The sequence below is a fragment of the Oncorhynchus keta genome, chromosome 5 (assembly GCF_023373465.1).
Source record: "Oncorhynchus keta strain PuntledgeMale-10-30-2019 chromosome 5, Oket_V2, whole genome shotgun sequence".
Classification (NCBI taxonomy): domain Eukaryota; kingdom Metazoa; phylum Chordata; class Actinopteri; order Salmoniformes; family Salmonidae; genus Oncorhynchus; species Oncorhynchus keta.
The window spans coordinates 32,029,973-32,053,378 of NC_068425.1; the positions used below are offsets into that span (position 1 = coordinate 32,029,973).

Consider the following 23,406-nt stretch of genomic DNA (forward strand, 5'->3'; position numbering starts at 1 on the left):
TTATGATGGTGGAACGCTTATAGTTTGCCTAGGTATAATTTCACAAGCCCTACGTTTACTTGATTATTTCTGACTGCTTTAAAATGCTGTGTGTTTGGCCTTTAAATTGTAAAACAAAGCTTAGAGAATTTTATCGATATGGATGTGATTTGTCCACAAGTTTGAAAAAATAATAAAAAAATAGATGATTTTTAGGCCAAACCGCCCAGCCCTACTGAGAAGTAAGTAGGTAACTCAACCTCTGAGCAACAAAAAAGGCAAAAGCATATTGTCACTGCCCACCACTAAAATAGTACCATGGCACTTATAGTAAAAGCTATTCAAAGTGCACCATTAAGAGTTGCTGGCAACCAATCAAAAAACAGCTACATGTAACACAAATTAACCACCATTACCTAAAATAAGGACATAAGTATTAGATTAGCCTATATGCCACCAAATCATCCCATGTACATCCCATGTCCAAAGCATATTGGCTAACATTATTCAAGCAACATAAAAACCAATACAGCAGTGATTGACAGTGCTGGATTATATTTTCTGAAACAAAAGGCATTCACTAGAGAACGGCGGGTTTAATCGAAATGTGACCCAGTTTAACATTACTTGACATGGCGAATAGCAAAACGGGTTGAAAACAGTGTGGTTTCATTATGTATGAAATACAGTTTGGTCAATATAATAGATACAGGATATAGCAAAGAAATCCTATTAAATTACTTTTTTAAATAGTATTCTTAAAATACTAGATTTTAGAATTGTATGATAGCACACTTGAGTGCTTGCTGATGGATCCTAAAGAGAACCTTGCAATATAGAAAGCTGATCCATTTCTCCTCATCAGAATGCATTGCAGACAGAGAACAAGGCGAATTGAATGATTTATGCTCATCCCCATCATTCCACGAGCAACAAGAGGACTGCAAATCAACACTTGACCATTTCACTACACATAATCTCTAGGATAACGACAGACGGCTCGCTGATAAATATCATCCATCCTTATCCGCCCAGACCTTTGTCCGCTGGTGGGGCCATGTTTCGGGTGGTTTCCTTCTCACACGTACAAATACATAATTGTGATGATTCAGCAACGTGATCAAAATTCCTAGATGGCATTTATCTACGAACATCAAACGAAACGTACAATGTGTAAGGTTAGCTATCCTGGTGTGTAAACACTGAACATTGACAGCGGAGGCTTGATAAGACGTCGCGGGTGGTGACAACGTAACCACTGGCTAAATGACTTCGGCAGGTGAACCAGTTTGCTAACCTCTACCGCCATCGAACACGATTGGAAATGCCAAGCAATCGAATGTTGAGCAATGCAAACTTGCATCTATCAAATCACCAAGCTGTGCACATATATACATTGTATCACAAAATACTGTCGAGCCCTTGTTTTATCGTGCTGATTTATGTCACAAATGAAGCCACCAACCTGATCGCGCTCCGACAACCGTTGCTTCCGCTCGCGCTTCCCTCAGCTCTGCAAGGCACGCTCGCACAGATATGAAGCAGCAGGTTTGAGCAGCTCCAGACTTAGTTACAGTATGTGCATGACTAGGCAAACTACAAGAAGCTAAATAATCAGTTGGATTGCAGGATATCCATTTAGCAGAGGCCACCTATATCTGGTTACACTTTTTTTTCTCGACAACCCTCAAGCTGTCACTACTACACTACACCACTGCTTGCGCGTGACTAAATACCAGTATCTGTGTAGTAGCCTACAGACTCCCGCCTGCTGAACAAGCAAGGGAATCCCCATACTCAGCTAGTTAGAAATTACAATATACGCTTTTCTTTATTTAAAAAAAAATATTATAATGTAATATGTTCATCTAATTACAAACCATGTCGTCATTCACACACAGAGGCTAACAAGAGTTGAGACGTATACTATAATAAATTACTTGATAGTGCGCTGAGCTCAGCCAGCTGCTGGAAACCTGAGAAATTACTTTACAGGCTGGCTGGCTGGCTACAGCATAGAAGACACGCATTGAGCAAGCAAAGCTCAGCATATCGGAGGTAATGGCATGCACGCACACTCAGCATAACAACACGTTTCGCTTTTCAACTCACCAAACTTGATGTTTTTATATAGTTCTTAACGTCCTCTATTGTGCAATAAAAAGGTCAACTTGAACGTAGCTACGACAATTGTGACTGCCAGACAAGCATGCGTTTTAAATCCCGCTCGTCTCTCCTTGTTGATTCCTTTCTCTACATTCCCTTGTATCGCGGAGCCAGACGTCATGTTTGGTCACGTGGGTTCATTCATGAAGTATCAACAGAAGGACACTAAAAATCATATTTTCATGTGTGCAATCTCTTGCATGATGTTGCAACGCATCTGTAAAAAAAATAAAAATAAAAAAGAGCTTGTTGTAACGCAATATGGTTGATTTTACAAATATGGACACTTTTGGATGTTAAATGTTTTTGAAAATAAAACTTATTGAAACGACTTTTAATGTATCTGAATTGTTTTCTTTACTATGTCCGCAAACAAGATCTAATAGTGGCTGAGACCATACTATTTAAGAATATAAAGATTTGTATCGGTTTCCCCAAATACCTGAGTTACAACGTCATAAAATGTGCTATTTTAGTTGTAAAGGAAATGACCAAAATTGTGCCATAATACAGTTGAAGTCGGAAGTTCACATACACCTTAGCCAAATACATTTAAACTCAGTTTTTCACAATTCCTGACATTTAATCATAGTAAAAATTCCCTGTCTTAGGTCGGTTAGAATCACCACTTTATTTTAAGCATGTGACATGTCAGAATAGTAGAGAGAATGATTTATCTCAGCTTTTATTTCTTTCATCACATTCCCAGTGGGTCACTCACGCTCCGTGCTTCACGGTTGGGATGGGGTTTTTCGGCTTGCAAGCCTCCCCCTTTATCCTCCAAACATAATGATGGTCATTATGGCCAAAGAGTTCTATTTTTGTTTCATCAGACCAGAGGACATTTCTCCAAAAAGTACGATCTTTGTCCCCATGTGCAGTTGCAAACCGTAGTCTGGCTTTTTTTATGGCGGTTTTGGAGCCGTGGCTTCTTCCTTGCTGAGCGGCCTTTCAGGTTATGTCGTTATAGGACTCATTTTACTGTGAATATAGATACTTTTGTACCTGTTTCCTCCAGCATCTTCACAGGGTCTTTTGCTGTTGTTCTGGGATTTATTTGCACCCTTCGTACCAAAGAACATTCATCTCTAGGAGACAGAACGTGTCTCCTTCCTGAGTGGTATGACGGCTGCGTGGTTCCATGGTGTTTATACTTGCGTACTATTGTTTGTACAAATTAATGTGATACCTTCAAGTGTTTGGAAATTGCTCCCAAGGATGAACCAGACTTGTGGAGGTCTCAATTTTTTTTCTGAGGTCTTGGCTGACTTTTTTATGATTTTCCCATGATGTCAAGTAAAGAGGCACTAAGTTTGAAGGTAGACCTTTAAATACATCCACAGGTACACCTCCAATTTACTCAAATCAGCCTGTCAGAAGCTTCTAAAGCTATGACATAATTTTCTGGAATTTTCCAAGCTGTTTAAAGGCACAGTCAACTGTAAACCTCTGACCCATTGGAATTGTGAAACAGTGAATTATAAATTAAATAATCTGTCTGTAAACAATTGTTGGAAAAATTACTTGTGTCATGCACAAAGTAGATGTCCTAACAGACTTGCCAAAACTATAGTTTTTGAAATTTGTGGAGTGGTTGAAAAACATGTTTTAATGACTCCAACCTTAGTGTATATAAACTTCAGACTTCAACTGTAAATATAACCTTTCACATTAATTACATTTATTTTTTTACTATTTGGAAGTTCTTAATTATATGTATGCATCATTTGTCAATGTCCATGTATGTCTTGATGATACTCAGAAACATGTATCTACCACATCAATCTTCACATTGTTCTTAAGATAATTCCTCAAATAATCATATAAGGTTCACATATGGGAAAATCAACAATATCAATTGTAATTTAATACACCTTTGCCTCAAAAATATGTACAGTGATGGTAATGACTTAGCGTTGTGGTAATAAATAAAGGCTAAATATATATATTTTTAAATGACAGTGTGGTGGAAATTACATTTCATATAAAACTGATTTAAAATACCATTAAACATTTGAATATCACAGTGTTGTTTAATTTGATTGAAGATACAGAACAGACCATTCGTTCCAAATCATCCCAAAGGTGTTCGGTGGGGTTGAGGTCAGGGCTCTGTGCAGACCAGTCAAGTTCTTACACACTGATCTCAACAAACCATTTCTGTATGGACCTCTCTTTTTTGGGGGGCATTGTCATGCTGCTACAGGAAAGGGCCTTCACTAAAAATGTTGCCACAAAGTTGGAAGCACAGAATTGTCTAGAATGTCATTGTACGCTGTAGCGCTAAGATTTCCCTTTACTGGAACTAAGGGGCCTAGTCCAAAAACAGCCCCAGACCATTATTCCTCCTCCACCAAACTTCACAGTTGGCACTCTACATTGGGGAAGATTTCTTTCATCGGACTGTCAAATAGTGAAGCATGATTTATCTCTCCAGATAACGCATTTCCACTGCTCCAGAGTCCAATGGCAGTGAGCTTTACACCACTCCAGCCAACACTTGGCATTTCAAATGGTGATCTTATGATTGCTACATGCTTCAGCACTCGGAGATCCCATTCTGTGAGCGTGTGTGCCTCTTCATGGCTAAGCCATTGTTGCTCCTAGACATTTCCACTTAATAATAACAGCACGTACAGTTGACCGGGGCAGCTCTAGCAGGGTAGAAATTTGACAAACTGACTTGTTGGAAAATGTGGCACCCTATGACAGTGCTAAGTTGAAGGTCACTGAGCTCCTCAGTACGGGCCATTCCACTGCCAATGTTTGTCTATGGAGATTGCATGGCTGTGTTCAATTTTATATACCTTTTAGCAACAGGTGTTGCTGAAATTCCCGAATCCCCGCAGCATGATGCTGTCACCACCATGCTTCGCCGTAGGGATGGTGCCAGGTTTCCTCCAGATGTGACACTTGGCCCTCAGGCCAAAGAGTTAAATCTTGGTTTCATCAGACCAGAGAATCTTGTTTCTCATGGTCTGGGAGTCTTTAGGTGCCTTTTGGCAAACTCCAAGCGGGTTGTCATGTGCCTTTTACTGAAGAGTGGCTGCAGAGATGGTTGTCCTTCTGGAAGGTTCTACCATCTCCACAGAGGAACTTTAGAGCTCTGTCAGTGACCAATCGGGTTCTTGGCCACCTCCCTGACCAAGGCCCTTTTCCCAGATTGCTCAGTTTGGCCGGGCAGCCAGCACTAGAAAGAGTCTTGGTGGTTCCAAACCTTTTCCTTTTAAGAATGATGGAGGCTACTGTATTCTTGGGGACCGTCAATGATGCAGAATTGTTTTGGTACCCTTCCCCAGATCTGTGCCTCAACACATCTGTCTCAGCACTCGACAGACAATTCCTTCAACCTCACGGCTTGGTTTTTGCTCTGACTTGCACTGTCAACTGTGGGATATAGACACACGTGTGTACCTTTCCAAATCATGTCCAATCAATTGAATTGACCACAGGTGGACTCCAATCAAGTTGTAGGACCGTCTCAAGGATAATCAATGGAAACAGGATGCACCTGAGCTCAATTTCAAGTCTCATAGCAAAGGGTCTGAATACCTACATAAATAAGGTATTTCTGTATTTTATTTATTTGCAAAAATGTCTAAAAACTGTTTTTCGCTTTATCATTGTGGGGTATTGTGTGTAGATTGCTATGATAATAAATTTAAAAAATCCATTATAGAAGGCTGTAACGTAACAAAATGTGGAACATAATGTGGAAAAAGGGGTCAGAATACTTTCCGAAGGCACTGTATATAGTTTCCATTCATTTAACTCTTTTTTTAAACAGGTGCATTAAATATTTTCTAATTATCAAGACTTTGTAAGTGTAATGCATAGTAGAATGTCAAAAGCCTGGGTGTGAGACAGGACAAAAACAGTGCAAAACAATGAATTCCAGACATGAAATGCTTTATAAAATAAAAAATAATATTGAAAGCTGAAAGAAAAAGTTTAGGTTATAGTCTCAATGTGAAAAAAAATAATTTAAATTAACATTTTATCTTAATCTAACCCTGAGACACAAAAAGGCCAGTATTTGCAAAATCACCCATATATGCATACAGGCTACAGAAAAATAGTTTAAATAATTTAATTAATCATGAAAGTTTTGGAAATAAAGTTTAATAAAACAGATCTAGCTAGACTTTACATATTTTGTGAACAAAATATATAAACTCTTACACGTTCAGCATATTCATGTATTTCACTTTGTATTGGCCTAATAGTCCCACTTCCACCTTGTAAACAGTGATATGCCAGTCAAATATGTGAAAGGGCTGAACGTAAAATGTCTTATGTAAAATACTGTAGTCTACCTACTGTGTATGTGTAACAATGATTGCTACCATCTTGAACAAGTCTCGCACACAAAGGAGATGTGTTTGTGTGTAGCAAGTCTATCTTGCAAAGGAGATTCATCTACACTGAACAGAAATATAAAAGCAGCATGTAAAGTGTTCCATGAACTGAAAAAATAAAATCACAGAAATGCTCCATATGCACAAAAATGCTTATTTCTCTCAAACGTTGTGCAAAAATGTGTTTACATCACTGTTAGTGGGCATTTCTCCTTTGCCAAGATAATCCCTCCACCTGACAGGTGTGACATATCAAGAAGCTGATTAAACAGCATGATCGTTATACAGGTGTACCTTGTGCTGGGGACAAAAGGCCATGTAGTTGTCACATAACACAATGCCAGTTTGAGAGAGCTGCAAATTGGTATGCTGACTGCAGGAATCTGCACCAGAGCTGTTGCCAGAGAATTTAATGTTCATTTCTCTACTGTCGTTTTAGAGAATTTGGCAGTACATCCAACCTGCCTCACAACTGCAGACCATGTGTATGGCGTCATGTGGGCGAGTGGCTAGCTGATGTCATCATTGTGAACAGTGCCCCATGGTGGCGACCCTGGTTATGGTATGGGTAGGCATAAACTACGAACAACAAACACATTTGCATTTTATCGGCAATTTGAACAAACAAAAATACCATGAGATCCTGAGGCCCATTGTGAGGCCCATTTTTATTAAGGCATCTTTGTCAAACAGATGCATATCTGTATTCCCAGTCATTTAAAGTCCATAGATTAGGGCCTAATAAATCGATTTTAATTGAATGATTTCCTCATATGAACTGTAACGATAAAATCGTTGAAATTGTTGCATGTTCCGTTTATATTTTTGTTCAGTATAGATAGATATCTATATGTGTGTAACTTTTGTAACATTAATGACTCCTACCATCCTGAACAAGTCTATTTTAAAGAAGACAAATCTGGATAAAGAACAGTTAAATATATTTCCCATTTTGTTGTGGTTTCCAAGTGTGTCTAAACAGTGTTGCTCCTTCTACAACTCCCTCAGTCAGGCTAAAATGATTAACATACTAAAGCTGTAATATCATCTCTCAATCAAGCAAAGAAAATAGCCAGAAAATGAAGAGATAAACAACAATAGAAAACAGGGACCTTTGCTGTTTAGCAACAGACCAAAATAGTTCCAGTAAGACTGTACATAATGTATGACCTAACAATCTGTCTAACGGAACATATAGACACACAGTCTATGAAACAGAAGCTATAGATAGCTAAGCACATAAGACATCCAACTCCACATCTGTCGCTGTGTTTCTACTGAAAGGGAGTGGGCGGCAGGTAACCTAGAGGTTAAGTACGTTCCAACAGTAACCGATAGATACCTGGTTCGAGTCCAGAGCCGACTAGGTGAAAAATCTGTTCACGTGCCCTTGAGCAAGGCACTTGACCATAATTGCACCTGTAAGTCGCTCTGGATAAGAGCATCTGCTAAATGGCTAAAATGTAAAGGAATTGTGACCTGTTGCTCATCACCATGTTGGTCCATCTTAACTGTCTATGTTAGTCTTCTTCCCCCAGTCACCTCCTACCGCTTTTCTCCTTCATCTGCACTGATATGACAACACTGGACAGGTGGAAGCCATAATATCTATTAGGAACTTGCTTTTACCTGTCCAGATGTTTCTAGTCAGTGAACATGGAAGGAGAGCAGGAAAAGTGTCCCTTCACCCTACATCCTCTATTGCTGCTTTAAGTTTATCATCACATTTATGAAGCTGTCATTTATGCCCCTCCTCTCAGCTGGCATGCTATAACCATAACAAATGTTTTAGGGTTGAGATAATATGTTCAGCGGCGTTTCATTCTTTTGAGGGTCTCTTCCTGGGGCGAATCACTAGGAAGCAAAAAGACCGAAACAGGGAGGAACTACCTGAACTTGTCCGCTAAGAAACTTGTTTTTGTTGCAAAATGTTTTGATATGGTCTGCAATGCACTAATGAATTCACCCCTGTTCTGTGATCAGAGCCACTCAGTTCAATTACTTCTTATGCCTGGGGTTGCTGCTGTTGAACAGGCTGATCCCAGATCCCGTCCGGACGCCCACCCCTGTTCCCACCCCTGGCTGCTGCAGAACCTTGTCCAGCGTAGTCTTCTTGATGGCCGCAGGAGAGATCTTCTCCTGGTCAGCCAAGAACTGGAGCTCCCTGATGGAAAGAAACAAAGAAAGAAAATAAATAAATGTACATTACCTGTTACTCTTAGCAGAGGCTGTTATCCCAAGTGACCTCAAGTCAAATATTCACACACTGACAATCCCGTTTGAGCCACATAATTTAAAAGAGATGGGGCTTTGCTCATGGAGTGTGTCTACTATCTGTTAGTTACAAAAAGTTCAGACATATGCATCTAGCACCCTCTGCTGTCTAAACTATAGCATCCAGCCATACAACAGAGCACTATGATACAGACATTAAACACAAACATTCAAATGATTATTATTTTTACACAAAACATATGTCTGGTTCCCTGAACCCAGATTTAGACCAGTCCTGGACTAAAAGCACACTCAATGGATAATCTAAAAATAAAAGTGCTTGTAGGTTGGTTGAATCTGGGTTCGGGAAACCCGACCCATAGCCTAGCTGACATAGTGCTACATCAGTCTAATGTGGTTATATCGAAAAGCCACATTTTGTTAAATGCTATGTCCAGAGACCTACTGGCCTCACCATACCACCAGCCAGGGCTTATCCACAAAGATCCAACATATTGAATGTTGCAGATAGAAATGTAACACAGACTTGACATAGTTCTTTATTCTTTACGACAGGGGATCATGTCTACTCTACCACGCAGATTTCTATCTGCACATTCCGGTTTGATTTCCAGGACACAGACTTAGCCTAGTCCTTGACTAAAAAGCATTTTCTATGGAGATTTTCCCATTTGGAAGTGCTTTTTAGTCCAGGAAACTGTCCGTCTGTAAAGTGGTGCCCAGCCTACCTGGTCCTAATGCAGGAGGCCTCCACAGCGTTGATGAGCAGGGCGCGGAAGCCCCCACTCTCCATGACGTGCAGGGCGTGAATGGTCGCGCCCCCTGGGGAGCAAACGTTGTCCTTCAGCTGGCCAGGGTGCTGCTCCGAGTCCAACAGCATTTTGGCTGCTCCCTACGGGAAAGACAAAATAGAGACATGAACATACTGTGGTGAATTTGGGCGTAGCCTCGACCGGGGAACTGGAACCCGGGTCCCTGTGAGCGACAGTAACACATCTTAACTGTTACACTGAGAGATCCAAACCCATTGACGAGGTTGCTAGGTACACCAAGGTTGCTAGGTATACCAAGGTTGCTAGGTATACCAAGGTTGCTAGGTATACCAAGGTTGCTAGGTATACCAAGGTTGCTAGGTATACCAAGGTTGCTAGGTATACCAAGGTTGCTAGGTACACCGAGGTTGCTAGGTACACCGGGTTGCTATACCGAGGTTGCTAGGTATACCAAGGTTGCTAGGTATACCAAGGTTGCTAGGTATACCAAGGTTGCTAGGTATACCAAGGTTGCTAGGTATACCAAGGTTGCTAGGTATACCGAGGTTGCTAGGTAGGTTGCTAGGTATACCAAGGTTGCTAGGTATACCAAGGTTGCTAGGTATACCGAGGTTGCTAGGTATACCGAGGTTGCTAGGTATACCGAGGTTGCTAGGTATACCGAGGTTGCTAGGTATACCGAGGTTGCTAGGTATACCAAGGTTGCTAGGTATACCAAGGTTGCTAGGTATACCGAGGTTGCTAGGTATACCAAGGTTGCTAGGTATACCAAGGTTGCTAGGTATACCAAGGTTGCTAGGTATACCGAGGTTGCTAGGTATACCGAGGTTGCTAGGTATACCGAGGTTGCTAGGTATACCAAGGTTGCTTCAATACGGTACACTCTACAGTCAAGCAAACATTTGCAAGGCTCATGGTTATATGATGTCAAACTCAAGAGAAGAACTCTCCACATTTTTTCTCAGATGCAATAGATTTCTGTCAAGATGTTTCCAGATCAAAATCTGATGTATAATAAAAAAAGAAAACATTCACAAGCAGTCCTCAAAAGAGATTTCTGACTGAGATTATATTCAGGGCTTGCCTGATTGTTAGTCTCTGTTCAGCATTTACATTCCCCTCGTTGTACTCGGTGTCATTTGCCAAAGATAGCTGTGGGAGTTATCGAATCAGGATCAAATCCTCTCATCTCCTCAAGCTCATTAATGACAGGATGTTCATATTTGAAGAAAGACCAGTCTCTTTGGCAAATGACAATGTGTACAAGGAGTGTAATGTTACAGAGACTGGTACCAAGACTAATTCAGGACTAGATGTTCATAGAGAATGGATGTAGATGATGTTCTCACCAGCAGGGCCTGTGCTCCAAGCCGTATAGCCAGTCTCCTGGGCAGACCCATTTTCACCCCCCCGTCAGCAAGCGCTTCCACAGCTGTAAATGCCTATAGGGAGACAAAGACGAACACACACTTATCATATGCACACTCATCACATGTATAAAAACACAGTTCAAAATGGGCTCTAGAGATTATACAATAGAGAAAAGATTTAACAGAAATGACTAGCCAGCCAGTAGTTTAAGCGGGCATAGTAGGTATTCTCCTAGGAGCTAGGCAAGGTACAGTTCTTATAACCAATTACTTGCATGGTCGATCATGAAAATAATGAGCTAAAATAGCTTTACAACCCAAAGGTATGGTTGTAGCCCACTGGGCTAACCTAGGCATTAGCTTGGGGAGCTAGTCTTCTGGTGTCAGGAGAGGTTAGTCATCCCACAAGCGGGGTTTACTGAACCACCTCAGTTACAGTGGCAGACATGCAACGCACAATTCAACAAAAGCACATCAGAGTTATCTTGTTGCAGGTGCGTGGGTATAATGTGGTATCTTAAAAGAAAGGAGAAACCTGCACACTACTCCTACTCGTACTGTATCCCTTTTAATCACAGTTTATTAAAGCATGTCGGCCTCTTGGCCTTCAGAGCTTTTTTGATAGTAAATGTAAAATAGAAACTAGAATAACATAACCACTCACATAGGCAGGTCCACTGCCACTGAGTCCGGTGACGGCATCGATCAGGTCCTCCTCCACCTCCGTGCAGTAGCCCACACTGGCCATCAGCTGCTCCAGCAGCCTCCCGTCCTCTAGCTCGGCGTGGGTACCCGTGGCGTAGACCGTGGCTCCCTCCCGAACCACCACCGGGGTGTTGGTCATGCATCGCATCACCTTGGGGAACGGGCGGTACTGGAGCAGCTTCTGCAAAGGGCAGGGGGAGAATAACACTGAAGTTAAGCTTACTTGATAGAAACATGAGGGAACACTTCATGAAAACGGTCTCTGCAGTGAAACGTCCTTTTTTTACCCACTTTTTCTCCCCAATTTCGTGGTATCCACTTGTTAGTAGTTACTGTCTTGTCTCATCGCTACAACTCCCGTACGGGCTCGGGAGAGGCGAAGGTCGAGAGCCAAGCGTCCTCCGAAACACAACTGGTGATTTTGGAACGAGATGTTCGACAAGCAGGTGCCCACATACATTTGGACATGTAGTGTATATCCTTACTCATCTTTGCTTACAATCATATCAGAAATAACCTGCCTAATGACTCACAACTTCAACATGCTCTAAAAGTAGGCAAGTGTTTTCCATCATTCTCTGTGCCCCAGATTACACAGGACACAGAATTCTCAGAGGCCTCATCTCGTGACAATCCAACCTTGAACAGTCTCAAACTGCTGAAACTCTCTCTATGTACCGAAAGTAGCAGATGTCTCACTGTTACCATGTTCAAATGAAAGTTGGATCAGGTTCATATCAACCAAAGTCTGTAATGATGCATGCACATGTATACAGCATTCAGAATGACTATATAATGCTGACACTCAGAAGAATCATTTGCCTTTGAGCCATGCCTTTTCAGCCACCTTGCTATTGGCCTTTTTCACATGACCACTTGTAACACAAAGCTCTGTATTAAAACATTTACTTCCACCAGATCCTAGAAGTCTAGTCTCCTCTTTTACCTTTTCAATGTCAACTTACTACTGCAGAATTACAGCTTACGGTTGTTTTGAACATACCACTCGCACACTGACTGGAAACTGCTCTGGATAAGAGTGTCTGCTAACGGACTAAAATGTCATGTAAATGTCACTACGACAAGGGTTAAGTTAACGACAAATACCACTGAGCTACGGAACTACAGTATCGAAGGTAGATTTTAGTTTAGAAGTAGTGTATTCGGCACATCCAGTAACTTGCAGGTGCAGCGTACAAAAGTAAAAGACAATATAGAAAGATAAGATATCCACAACCAGTTGAACGCTTCCCCAGTTTTATTGTGCAACGTTTTAAACCAAGACGTTTCCGGCATTACAAAAAGCTTGATTTTGCTGTTTTGTGGTCTGGTTCTCTCAAATATCACAGTATGAATCTATCCTGATTCTCTATTTGTCAGTGTCTTGTGAGAGCGCATGACTGTTCATCAGATTGCAGTGTGTGGCAGCTTTCCCAGTATCAGGACAGAGGGCTGAGGTATTTTCAGTGGGAACAGAATGGAAGGGCGATTCATGTTGTAGCAGCCGGAAGTTGCTATGTCCTAGGGCTATGTGAGACCAGAGCACGGTAGTCTCAATGGCATTTCATTGATTTCTTGCGTCCTCTCACCTCCTTCAATTGAGATTCTCCCAGAGAGAGGAGAGGGACTTCTGACCTCATCCAATGGGTTTTGAGGACGATGAGAGAGAACACGAGGAATCAAGGAAATGCAATTTACTGGAAGCCTCAGGTTAGGCTATAACAGAGGGCTGTAGCATCATTGATCTGACAGGATGGAACAAGTTATTTCAAAGCAGGATTCCACCAGAATGCTTTCACCTATCCAATCATATCAGGGGCTTGTTCAATAGGCACCAATCGTAAGAAGTTCAATAAGAAATATACATTTCAGTTCTGTTGCAAAACGTTCTGTTCTGTGCTCTAATGAACACGACCCAGATCCGTAGTTCAGTACTGAGGAGAGAGAAAGCGAGAGACAAAGCACTAGATAAAGTCAACTTTAATTGGATTTCACAGTTTGAATCTATCTTGATTTTGTATTTTTGTCAATCTTCCGTTTTCTGTTGCAAAACATGTCTAAAGATCTGTAAATCAGTAGAGAGAGAAAGCTCTAGCTAAAGTCAACTTCCACTGGACTCCAAACTGACCTTCTCAATGGAGCTGATGGTGACACCAGCTGCACAGGACACAATGAGGTGGCGGTCCTCAATGTCCGGTCCGATCTCATCCAACACGAAGGGGATGATGTGTGGTTTGACAGCCAGAAACAGAACGTCACTCTTGTTCACCACCTCCTTGTTGCTGGTTGTGAGATTGACACCCATTCTCTGTGTAGAAGAGCACAGACAGTGTTGATCGTTACCCCTCAGTATGATAGCATTTCTTAAATATAATTTAAATGAACAAATGTATTATGTGCCTTTTTCTCGCCCTGTCTTTCTTTCTCTCTGTATCTCGCTTGTGTGTGTGGGATTTCATTTGAGTGCAGCCGATGCGAGATGGTAATAGATATGCTGTAACTGAGGAAACCTATTCCCACAAACATCCAGCGCACCCCAATGACTGATCCATTCTACTCACCCGCAGTCCAGACACTGTGGGAAGATCTGTGTCTGGGGAGCTGGCAGTGATCCTCTGTGTGGCAATGATACCTGCAGGGATGGGAGAGGGGAAAAATCAACTGGGAAACCCTGGTTGCTGCGTTTCGGACACTGGTGGCCAGCCTTGGCTGCGTTTCGGACACTGGTGGCCAGCCTTGGCTGCGTTTCGGACACTGGTGGCCAGCCTTGGCTGCGTTTCGGACACTGGTATAATCTAAAAACGAAATATTTGTATACAAATAAAACAAAAATAAAAACTAGCAAATCAGGACTGAAAACGAACAAACTGAACTTCAAATAAAAATGTACCTAATAAAAATAAAAATTAAAATTAATATAAAAAAAAATACTATAATAAGCTTGGATCGGCGTGGTCAGGCCAGCTTGACCAAGACCATGCTGGACCAGCTTAGTCACCAGCATAAGCTGGTATGTGTCTGAAACACAGCGAAGGCTGGTCACCAGTAAAACCATCTCCAGACCATGCTAGTAAACAAGCATAACCAGCTAGACTAGCTTAACCAGCATCAGACCAGCTAAACATTTGTGCTGTTCTATGCTGTTTTTTCAGCAGGGCACTGAAGTGGTTAACACAGAACCTTCATATTTGACAATATGAAATGGCTCATGCTCCTCAAAGCATAGTCAGCAGATATGACCTGCTTGCTTACAGCCGCAATAGGGTCAGACAGCATTCCTGTGTATATTAAGACATGGTGGAGCCAGCTTGAGATAGTACCTCAATTCAAGGATGAGAAATGTGCTGTACTCCAAATTGTCCTGTTATAAAGAGAAGATTGAATGACTGCTAACAACGAGCAGTCGTTCAATCTTCTCTGTGTAAGAGTTGGGATAATTGGAACACTCAGAGTAAAAACGTGTTTCTGGATTGAGGTATGTTTTCCGAGCCATATCTCGCTCCAGCTCTGCAGTGTCTTAATATACACATGAATGCTGTCCGACCCTAGTGCAGCTGTAAACAAGCGGGTCGGATCTGCCAGCTATTAAAAACAATGCTTAGATGGTTACCTGCAGCGCTGAATCCCTTCACCAAGGCATGGGCCAACTGACCCGCTCCGATGAACCCCACACTCATTCTGAAGTTTCTGTTGTTGCTGTGAAGAAAAAAGGACACTGGTAATATCAAGAGACATAAATGTATACGCAATTACACCCGCCCTGTGTAAACAACAAAGAATATGTATCATTTACAGTAAACAGTAGTTACTTCCTGATAACAAATGGAATCACAATACATGCCGTTATGACACAGTTGAAGCAATGGCGACTGCTTCCTGCAACGAAGTAGCCTAAATATTTGACAGACGAATCAAACTTACGGGTGTTGCGACGAATGTATAAATGGTTTCCTTTTCCAATGTCGCCGCCAAACATATAGTTCAACAGAGTTACAGTTGTAACAGCGTTAACATGATTTCCACAACAAAAACCGACTATGATAATGACATGCGAAGTGACCAATAGACTGAGAGAGTCGCTAAACGTCTAACCAATGACGGTGGCAGCATTCATTTATTGTACTGTTATGGGTGGGTTCTGTAAGCTGTCTACAGCCAGTTGCATCAGCCTTGCAAGTACAGTGGGCGTGGAGAAGAAACCTCTAGGTTACGTTCCAGATCATGCCCTTCTAGTGGCTGAATCCGGAAGAGCATTCATTACCTAAGTATAAAAGCGCCGTCCTTTTATTTACTGCCTTAACACATCGACGTGTTAGTGATAAAATATACTATCAAGGTATTTGCCTCTCTATTTCAGGACACTAATCCTAAAAGGCAGAGAGGCCTATTATAATTCACTCATACATTAGGGAAATATAATGTTGAGATGGTGTTTTCACCATTTAAACGGTAGACTAGTACCATCATTGTTTTGGGTGTCAGTTGAGGACAGGTGAGGACAGAACAGTTTGAACAGGGCCATTATGGTTTCTTGGCCCCCATTAATCCTAATCCATTCTTCATTTAATAAAGGGCATTTTAGTCCAGTAAACCAGTCCATACATCACAGGCTATAATGCTATACAATTGTAAGATCACAGATCCCCTGACAGAGCAGCATTTTGTGTCAGAAACAAAACCTAATATATCTGATTGACTAGATGCATCAGTAATGTTTATGCCTATTACCAGCTAGTCTGCAGCCCACTGTTCGCGAAGGTGGAGACAAGGGGAGAGAGATGAACAGGTGCACAGACTAAACAATCTGTTCATTTTAATGACATTTTGAATGTTCACAAGTTTCAGAACTTTTCTATCGGTTTAAATCATTGAGTACATCGCATGGTTGTCATTAGAATACAGTGTTCAGGGATGTTTTGCAGTGCAGACATCACATATCAAATAGTGGTAGCTGTACCTATGCAGTCAATTCCATAACCCCCCCCCCTTACACACACACGCACACACACACACACACACACACACACAACACACACACACACACACTCACACATACAAGCATTTCGCTACACTCGCATTAACATCTGCTAACCATGTGTAGGTGACAAATAAAATTAGATTTGATTTGATACTATATATTACCAATTTCGTATAGACAGTTGATACACTGAACATTCAGCTCATAATGAATCTACACACTGACTGAACTTGGACTAAAACAAGAGGAGCTGAAGTTGAAACATGCAGTTGGGTGTTAGTATAAACACCAAAAGTACTCAATGATGGACAGCCAATTCAACACACAACACATTACATTTTTTATATATTATTGTCATTATTTAAAAAAAACATCTTAGTTAAGATAAAAGTTTCTTGAAACACAATAAATTAAACAGACTATTTCAAGACATGAAAACAACCCAGTGATGATTTACGACGTCCTTCGATACATAATGGCCGACATGTTCATAGAACAAAAGCAAAGGACAGAAATGACCATGAATCTTGAAAATGTTTTTCAGCAATGTGCATTATTAGAAGGCGACTACATTTTATTGATTGCTCGGTTTACTAAACCTTATAAATAATAGCTTCTTTATAACACAGATTGTAGAGGAAAAGTTTCAGTTTAAATCACACTGCCAGACTAAGAGGTTTACAGAGTTCTTTCTCATTTAGCACATCGCTTTTGCACTACGAAAATGTCACCCAACACGTTCAAAGCTCTGAATTAAACCAATGTACTGCACCATTAGACAGAGTGCCTACAACAGTGCTGGCCCTTGTCTCAGGTTTCTCTTAGAGATTATAATACTGATACTACTGATAATAATGTTAAGGAATACACTGATGTTAAGACACAACACTGATGTTAAGACATAACACTGATGTTAAGACACAACACTGATGTTAAGACACAACACTGATGTTAAGACACAACACTGATGTTAAGACACAACACTGATGTTAAGACATAACACTGATGTTAAGACACAACACTGATGTTAAGACACAACACTGATGTTAAGACACAACACTGATGTTAAGACACAACACTGATGTTAAGACACAACACTGATGTTAAGACATAACACTGATGTTAAGACACAACACTGATGTTAAGACATAACACTGATGTTAAGACACAACACTGATGTTAAGACACAACACTGATGTTAAGACATAACCCTAATGTTAAGACGTAACACTGATGTTCAGAAAGACACAGCACTGATGTTCAGAAAGACACAGCACCGATGTTCAGAAAGACACAGCACTGATGTTCAGAAAGACACAACACTGATGTTCAGAAAGACACAGCACTGATGTTCAGAAAGACACAGCACTGATGTTCAGAAAGACACAACACTGATGTTCAGAAAGGCACAACACTGATGTTCAGAAAGACACAGCACTGATGTTCAGAAAGACACAGCACTGATGTTCAGAAAGACACAACACTGATGTTCAGAAAGACACAGCACTGATGTTCAGAAAGACACAGCACTGATGTTCAGAAAGGCACAACACTGATGTTCAGAAAGACACAGCACCGATGTTCAGAAAGACACAGCACTGATGTTCAGAAAGACACAGCACTGATGTTCAGAAAGACACAGCACTGATGTTCAGAAAGGCACAGCACCGATGTTCAGAAAGGCACAACACTGATGTTCAGAAAGACACAGCACCGATGTTCAGAAAGACACAACACTGATGTTCAGAAAGACACAGCACTGATGTTCAGAAAGACACAGCACTGATGTTCAGAAAGACACAGCACCGATGTTCAGAAAGACACAGTACTGATGTTCAGAAAGACACAACACTGATGTTCAGAAAGACACAGCACCGATGTTCAGAAAGACACAGCACCGATGTTCAGAAAGACACAGCACTGATGTTCAGAAAGACACAGCACCGATGTTCAGAAAGACACAGCACTGATGTTCAGAAAGACAACACTGATGTTAAGACACAATACTGATGTTAAGAAAGACATAACACTGTGTCACTGCCGTCAAACGAAGTGGACCAAATTGCAGCGTGATAAGCGTACATTTTCCTTTTATTTTAAAATGCCGCTAACAAAACAACAAACTAAAGACACAACCGTGAAGCTTACAGGGCTAAGTGCCACAAACAAAGTTAACTACCCACACTGAAAGGAGGGAAGAAGGGCTACCTAAGTATGATTCCCAATCAGAGACAACGATAGAAAGCTGTCCCTGATTGAGAACCATACGCGGCTAAAACATAGAAATAAAGAAACATCGAAAACAAAAAATAGAATGCCCACCCCACATCACACCCTGACCTAACCAAATAAAACGTCTCTCTAAGGTCAGGGCATGACACACTGATGTTAAGAAAGATGTAACACTGATGTTAAGAAAGGCACAGCACTGATGTTAAGAAAGACACAACACTGATGTTAAGAAAGACAGCACTGATGTTAAGAAAGACAACACTGATGTTAAGAAAGACAACACTGATGTTAAGAAAGACAGCACTGATGTTAAGAAAGACAACACTGATGTTAAGAAAGACAACACTGATGTTAAGAAAGACAGCACTGATGTTAAGAAAGACAACACTGATGTTAAGAAAGACAGCACTGATGTTAAGAAAGACAACACTGATGTTAAGAAAGACAGCACTGATGTTAAGAAAGACAGCACTGATGCTAAAGACACAACACTGATGCTAAAGACACAACACTGATGTTAAGAATGACACAACACTGATGTTAAGAAAGACAACACTGATGTTAAGAAAGACAACACTGATGTTAAGAAAGACAACACTGATGTTAAGAATGACACAACACTGATGTTAAGAATGACACAACACTGATGTTAAGAAAGACAACACTGATGTTAAGAATGACAACACTGATGTTAAGAAAGACAACACTGATGTTAAGAAAGACAGCACTGATGCTAAAGACACAACACTGATGCTAAAGACACAACACTGATGTTAAGAATGACACAACACTGATGTTAAGAATGACACAACACTGATGTTAAGAAAGACAACACTGATGTTAAGAATGACAACACTGATGTTAAGAATGACAACACTGATGTTAAGAAAGACAACACTGATGTTAAGAAAGACAGCACTGATGCTAAAGACACAACACTGATGCTAAGAATGACACAACACTGATGTTAAGAATGACACAACACTGATGTTAAGAATGACACAACACTGATGTTAAGAAAGACAACACTGATGTTAAGAATGACACAACACTGATGTTAAGAATGACACAACACTGATGTTAAGAAAGACAACACTGATGTTAAGAATGACACAACACTGATGTTAAGAAAGACAACACTGATGTTAAGAAAGACACATCAAGGCACAAAGCCATAACATCATTGAGGCGATATGTAATCTGTAGTAGGCATGGGGCATTCAGAGGCACTTGAGTGGAGATGCGGTGTGTCATTTCCAGTGTGGTCTCTGTCTGTCTCTGAGGGCCAGGGGTGCAACTCAAAAGTCTATACCCTCTGTTCCTCGTATCCCCTCTCCACGCCTCCTCACAACGTCAGAGCGAGGCAGAAGTCCATTCAAATATTGTATCTCCTCTTCTCTTCTCCAATGCTCTCCTTCCTTACCTCGTACGCCGTGTCCAATGAGGAATCGGAGGAAAAACTTTTGAGATTCACCCCAGGAGTGAGGAGGGTAGAGGGGTCCCCAGGACTGAGGAGGATAGAGGGGTCCCCAGGAGTGAGGAGGGGTCCTCAGGCATCAGCGTGGAGTGAGGAGGGTGGAGGGGTCCTCAGGCAGCAGAGTGGAGGGTGGAGGGGTCCTCAAGTAGCAGAGTTGAGTGAGGAGGGTGGAGGGGTCCTCAGGCAGCAGAGTGGAGGGTGGAGGGGTCCTCAAGTAGCGGAGTGGGGTGAGGAGGGTGGAGGGGTCCTCAGGCAGCAGAGTGGAGTGAGGAGGGTGGAGGGGTCCTCAGGCAGCAGAGTGGAGTGAGGAGGGTGGAGGGGTCCTCAGGCAGCAGACTGGAGGGTGGAGGGGTCCTCAGGCAGCAGAGTGGAGTGAGGAGGGTGGAGGGGTCCTCAGGCAGCAGAGTGGAGGGTGGAGGGGTCCTCAAGTAGCGGAGTGGAGTGAGGAGGGTGGAGGGGTCCTCAGGCAGCAGAGTGGAGTGAGGAGGGTGGAGGGGTCCTCAGGCAGCAGAGTGGAGGGTGGAGGGGTCCTCAAGTAGCGGAGTGGAGTGAGGAGGGTGGAGGGGTCCTCAGGCAGCAGAGTGGAGGGTGGAGGGGTCCTCAAGTAGCGGAGTGGAGTGAGGAGGGTGGAGGGGTCCTCAGGCAGCAGAGTGGAGGGTGGAGGGGTCATCAAGTAGCGGAGTGGAGTGAGGAGGGTGGAGGGGTCCTCAGGCAGCAGAGTGGAGTGAGGAGGGTGGAGGGGTCCTCAGGCAGCAGAGTGGAGGGTGGAGGGGTCCTCAGGCAGCAGAGTGGAGTGAAGAGGGTGGAGGGGTCCTCAGGCAGCAGAGTGGGAGACAAAGCGGATCCTCTGGGAGTAGATTAGGTCGCTGAAGTACAGCACCATGTTGACATGGGTGAACACCGCCACCACCAGCTTGCTGTCCCAGGGACAGTTCTCCCAGGGACAGCCGTCGGGGCGACCCGGCGTGCCATACTTCCTGTCGAAGCTAAAGATGGGCCACACCAGGGCGGCGCTCAGGTACAGCAGCGTCGCCAGGAACGTGTAGATGATCACGAAGCGGTCGAAGGGGAAACGCAGGGGCAGAGCCGAGGCTTTTCCCGACACGGTCACAGCGATCACGACCACGGTGATGGAGAAGCACAGGCTGTAGACCACCACGCAGTAATGAGTGGGGATGTGGCGGTTGTACTCGCTGCCGTTGGCCAGAGCCCCGAATATAATGCAGGCCACGAAGGCTTGGACCACCTTGAGCAGGCCTGACATAGTGGCCATGTAGCCCACCACATGGCCGGGTTTGGCCCGGGTTAGGAACACCTCAGCCGCGTAGGCGAAGCAGCAGAAACTGGAGCACACGGTGACAGCGATGCGGTAGTTGCGCACCTCGCAGCCCCCGTCCGACTTGGAGCACTGAGAGCGCAGGAAGTAGACGGGGTAGACGACGGAGGCGGCGACATACATGAGTGTGGCGAGCATGGCGAACGCCACAGTGAGGTTGTCCCAGGAAATGGGCATGCAGCAGGGGAGGCGTGTCACATCCATGGTGAACACCAGCAGGGTCATGGCGAAGCAGAAGCACCACACAAACATGCAGTAGATACCATAGGCGTGGTTGTATCCGGCGCTGTGAGCCACCAGGGCTATGATGGTGCAGCCCAGGAGGAGCTGGAGCATACGGGCCACTCCTAGAGGAGACAGCACTGCCGCCTTGTTCAGGTAGTGTCCGCCTTGGGGGTCCATGGTCACACCTCCTGTCCCCTAATTGCCAAAAGCTGTCTGGGTGTATCTTCTTCCCAATGGTGACGCCAGGCAGCCTCCTTCCCTTCAGGTTAGGTGTCGTTGCCCCCGCCTTGGGGGTCTGGGTGTCACTTGCAATCAAAAATGCCCCCAGGCACCCTCTTTCCTTTGCCCCCAAGCAGCCTCCTTCCTATGCCTCCAGACAGCCTCCTTCCTTTGCCCCCAGGCAGCCTCTTTCCTTTGCCCCCAAGCAGCCTCCTTCCTATGCCTCCAGACAGCCTCCTTCCTTTGCCCCCAGGCAGCCTCCTTCCTATGCCTCCAGACAGCCCCCCTCCCTCCCTTCAAGTTGGGTGTCCTTGGCCTGACTCTCCCCCTTTCTCTCTGTGTGGGGACCTCGCCCTTTGCCTGGCTCTTTTTATAGACAGGTCTAATTACAAATCTCTCTTTATGTTTCCCTGCATGCACCTTGTAATTACTGCAGTGTGTTGGAGATCAGGTTACAGTCGGCCACAATGGTGTTCAACTTACAACGCAGTCAGAGCCTTGAGCAGTGCTGATTTCATCTTCACTGTCAACAGTTTAGCAATTTTGGATTGTCAAATAACATCAAATCTTGTAACTTCTTTGCTTCTCTAACGGTAACAATTTAATGTTGACCCAAGTGATCTGTCTAGTTTCTTACAGATGCTTGTATCAATAATCACATATCGAGATAAAGTCACAGATCGAGATTGACGGTGGCCAGATATAACATTACCCTTGTGTTTTAACTGAAAAGTCCAACTCAGTCACAAAGGGTCTTGTCATTCACTTCTCCTTCAGGTTATGGAAGCGCAACAAGCTCCCAACACGTCACTCCAGAGATCCAGAGCCCAACAATCCATCAACAGGCTCATTCAAACGCAGTACAGTTACATGAACATGGGGGAGTGCTCCGATAATAACCCATTATAGAACGGGGGGGTTAGGTTGTTGTTCTGGTTGTAGTCCTGTGTCCCATGCGGGCAGCTGTACTAGGCTTGTCAAGGTCCAATACTGATCAGCTCTGTCCTTGTAATCCTTCCACTGCCAGGACCTAAGCTCCCTGGAAAAGTCCCCCTCACTGTCTGATCTCTGTCTCGTGTCCGTCTTTCTCCCTCTCTTCTTCTCTGTCTCTCTCTCACACGCTATTTCTCTCTCTCCCTCCCTCCCTCTTTCTGTCTCTCCCACTGCCTCTCACCCTCTCTCCTGATGTGTTTTCTCTCTCTCAAATACACACACACACACCCTCTCTCTCCTACATGACAGTATGTGCCCCATAGGCTGCCAGGGAAAGTTATTTAAATGACTGCTCTGCCCAGCTCAGGGTTATGGGCCAGGCCGGGTCTATAAATAGGGGACTATATTCCACAGAGGAAT

General features: G+C 43.2%; 3 protein-coding genes and 1 long non-coding RNA gene across 7 annotated transcripts in view; 1 reads left to right on the forward strand and 3 right to left on the reverse strand.

The window, feature by feature from the left end:
* Positions 1-2,252, reverse strand: part of LOC118376476 (transcription factor MafG-like) — a 41,586-nt gene extending 39,334 nt beyond the window's left edge. The window contains exon 1 of one of the 2 annotated variants that reach the window (XM_052519619.1): positions 2,092-2,252. The gene's annotated coding sequence lies outside the window, so the exon portion shown is untranslated. Of the gene's footprint in view, positions 1-1,444; positions 1,918-2,091 lie in introns of those variants that run through there. The other variant, XM_052519620.1, reaches the window with a different exon arrangement.
* Positions 2,253-7,139: 4,887 nt separating this feature from the next.
* pycr1a (pyrroline-5-carboxylate reductase 1a) lies at positions 7,140-15,673 on the reverse strand. The gene is made up of 8 exons (XM_052519616.1): positions 15,508-15,673; positions 15,197-15,282; positions 14,148-14,218; positions 13,715-13,894; positions 11,546-11,767; positions 10,861-10,953; positions 9,467-9,630; positions 7,140-8,667 (listed from the first exon to the last, which is right to left on the reverse strand). Exons 2-8 carry the CDS (start codon positions 15,261-15,263, stop codon positions 8,502-8,504), a joined length of 963 nt encoding a protein of 320 aa, XP_052375576.1. The 5' UTR covers positions 15,264-15,282; positions 15,508-15,673; the 3' UTR covers positions 7,140-8,501.
* Positions 9,637-10,786, forward strand: LOC127930157 (uncharacterized). 3 transcript variants are annotated; one of them, XR_008137065.1, is made up of 4 exons: positions 9,637-9,899; positions 9,949-10,038; positions 10,069-10,176; positions 10,213-10,786. It is a non-coding gene; the product is annotated as an uncharacterized LOC127930157 (long non-coding RNA). The 3 variants fall into 3 exon arrangements; XR_008137067.1 differs by lacking the exon at positions 9,949-10,038 and having other exon boundaries at positions 9,637-9,917; positions 10,123-10,176; XR_008137066.1 differs by lacking the exon at positions 10,069-10,176 and having other exon boundaries at positions 10,195-10,786.
* Positions 15,674-16,705: 1,032 nt separating the features above from the next.
* On the reverse strand, positions 16,706-23,217 carry LOC118378118 (myeloid-associated differentiation marker-like protein 2). Its single transcript, XM_052519618.1, has one exon. The coding sequence runs from the start codon at positions 22,009-22,011 to the stop codon at positions 21,088-21,090; it is 924 nt and encodes a 307-aa protein (XP_052375578.1). The 5' UTR covers positions 22,012-23,217; the 3' UTR covers positions 16,706-21,087.
* Positions 23,218-23,406: the final 189 nt, after the last annotated feature.

What these genes read in the sequence shown, in the direction of transcription:
- LOC118378118 (XM_052519618.1), bottom strand. Translation starts at nt 22,011, where the DNA reads ATGGACCCCCAAGGCGGACACTACCTGAACAAGGCGGCAGTGCTGTCT.
- pycr1a (XM_052519616.1), bottom strand. Translation starts at nt 15,263, where the DNA reads ATGAGTGTGGGGTTCATCGGAGCGGGTCAGTTGGCCCATGCCTTGGTG. An exon ending in CCATCAGCTCCATTGAGAAG is followed by an intron (nt 11,768 to 13,714) that starts GTCAGTTTGGAG and finishes TGCCCTTTGCAG; the next exon opens with AAGCTGCTCCAGTACCGCCC. An exon ending in GCCTCCTGCATTAGGACCAG is followed by an intron (nt 8,668 to 9,466) that starts GTAGGCTGGGCA and finishes TCTTTCCATCAG; the next exon opens with GGAGCTCCAGTTCTTGGCTG.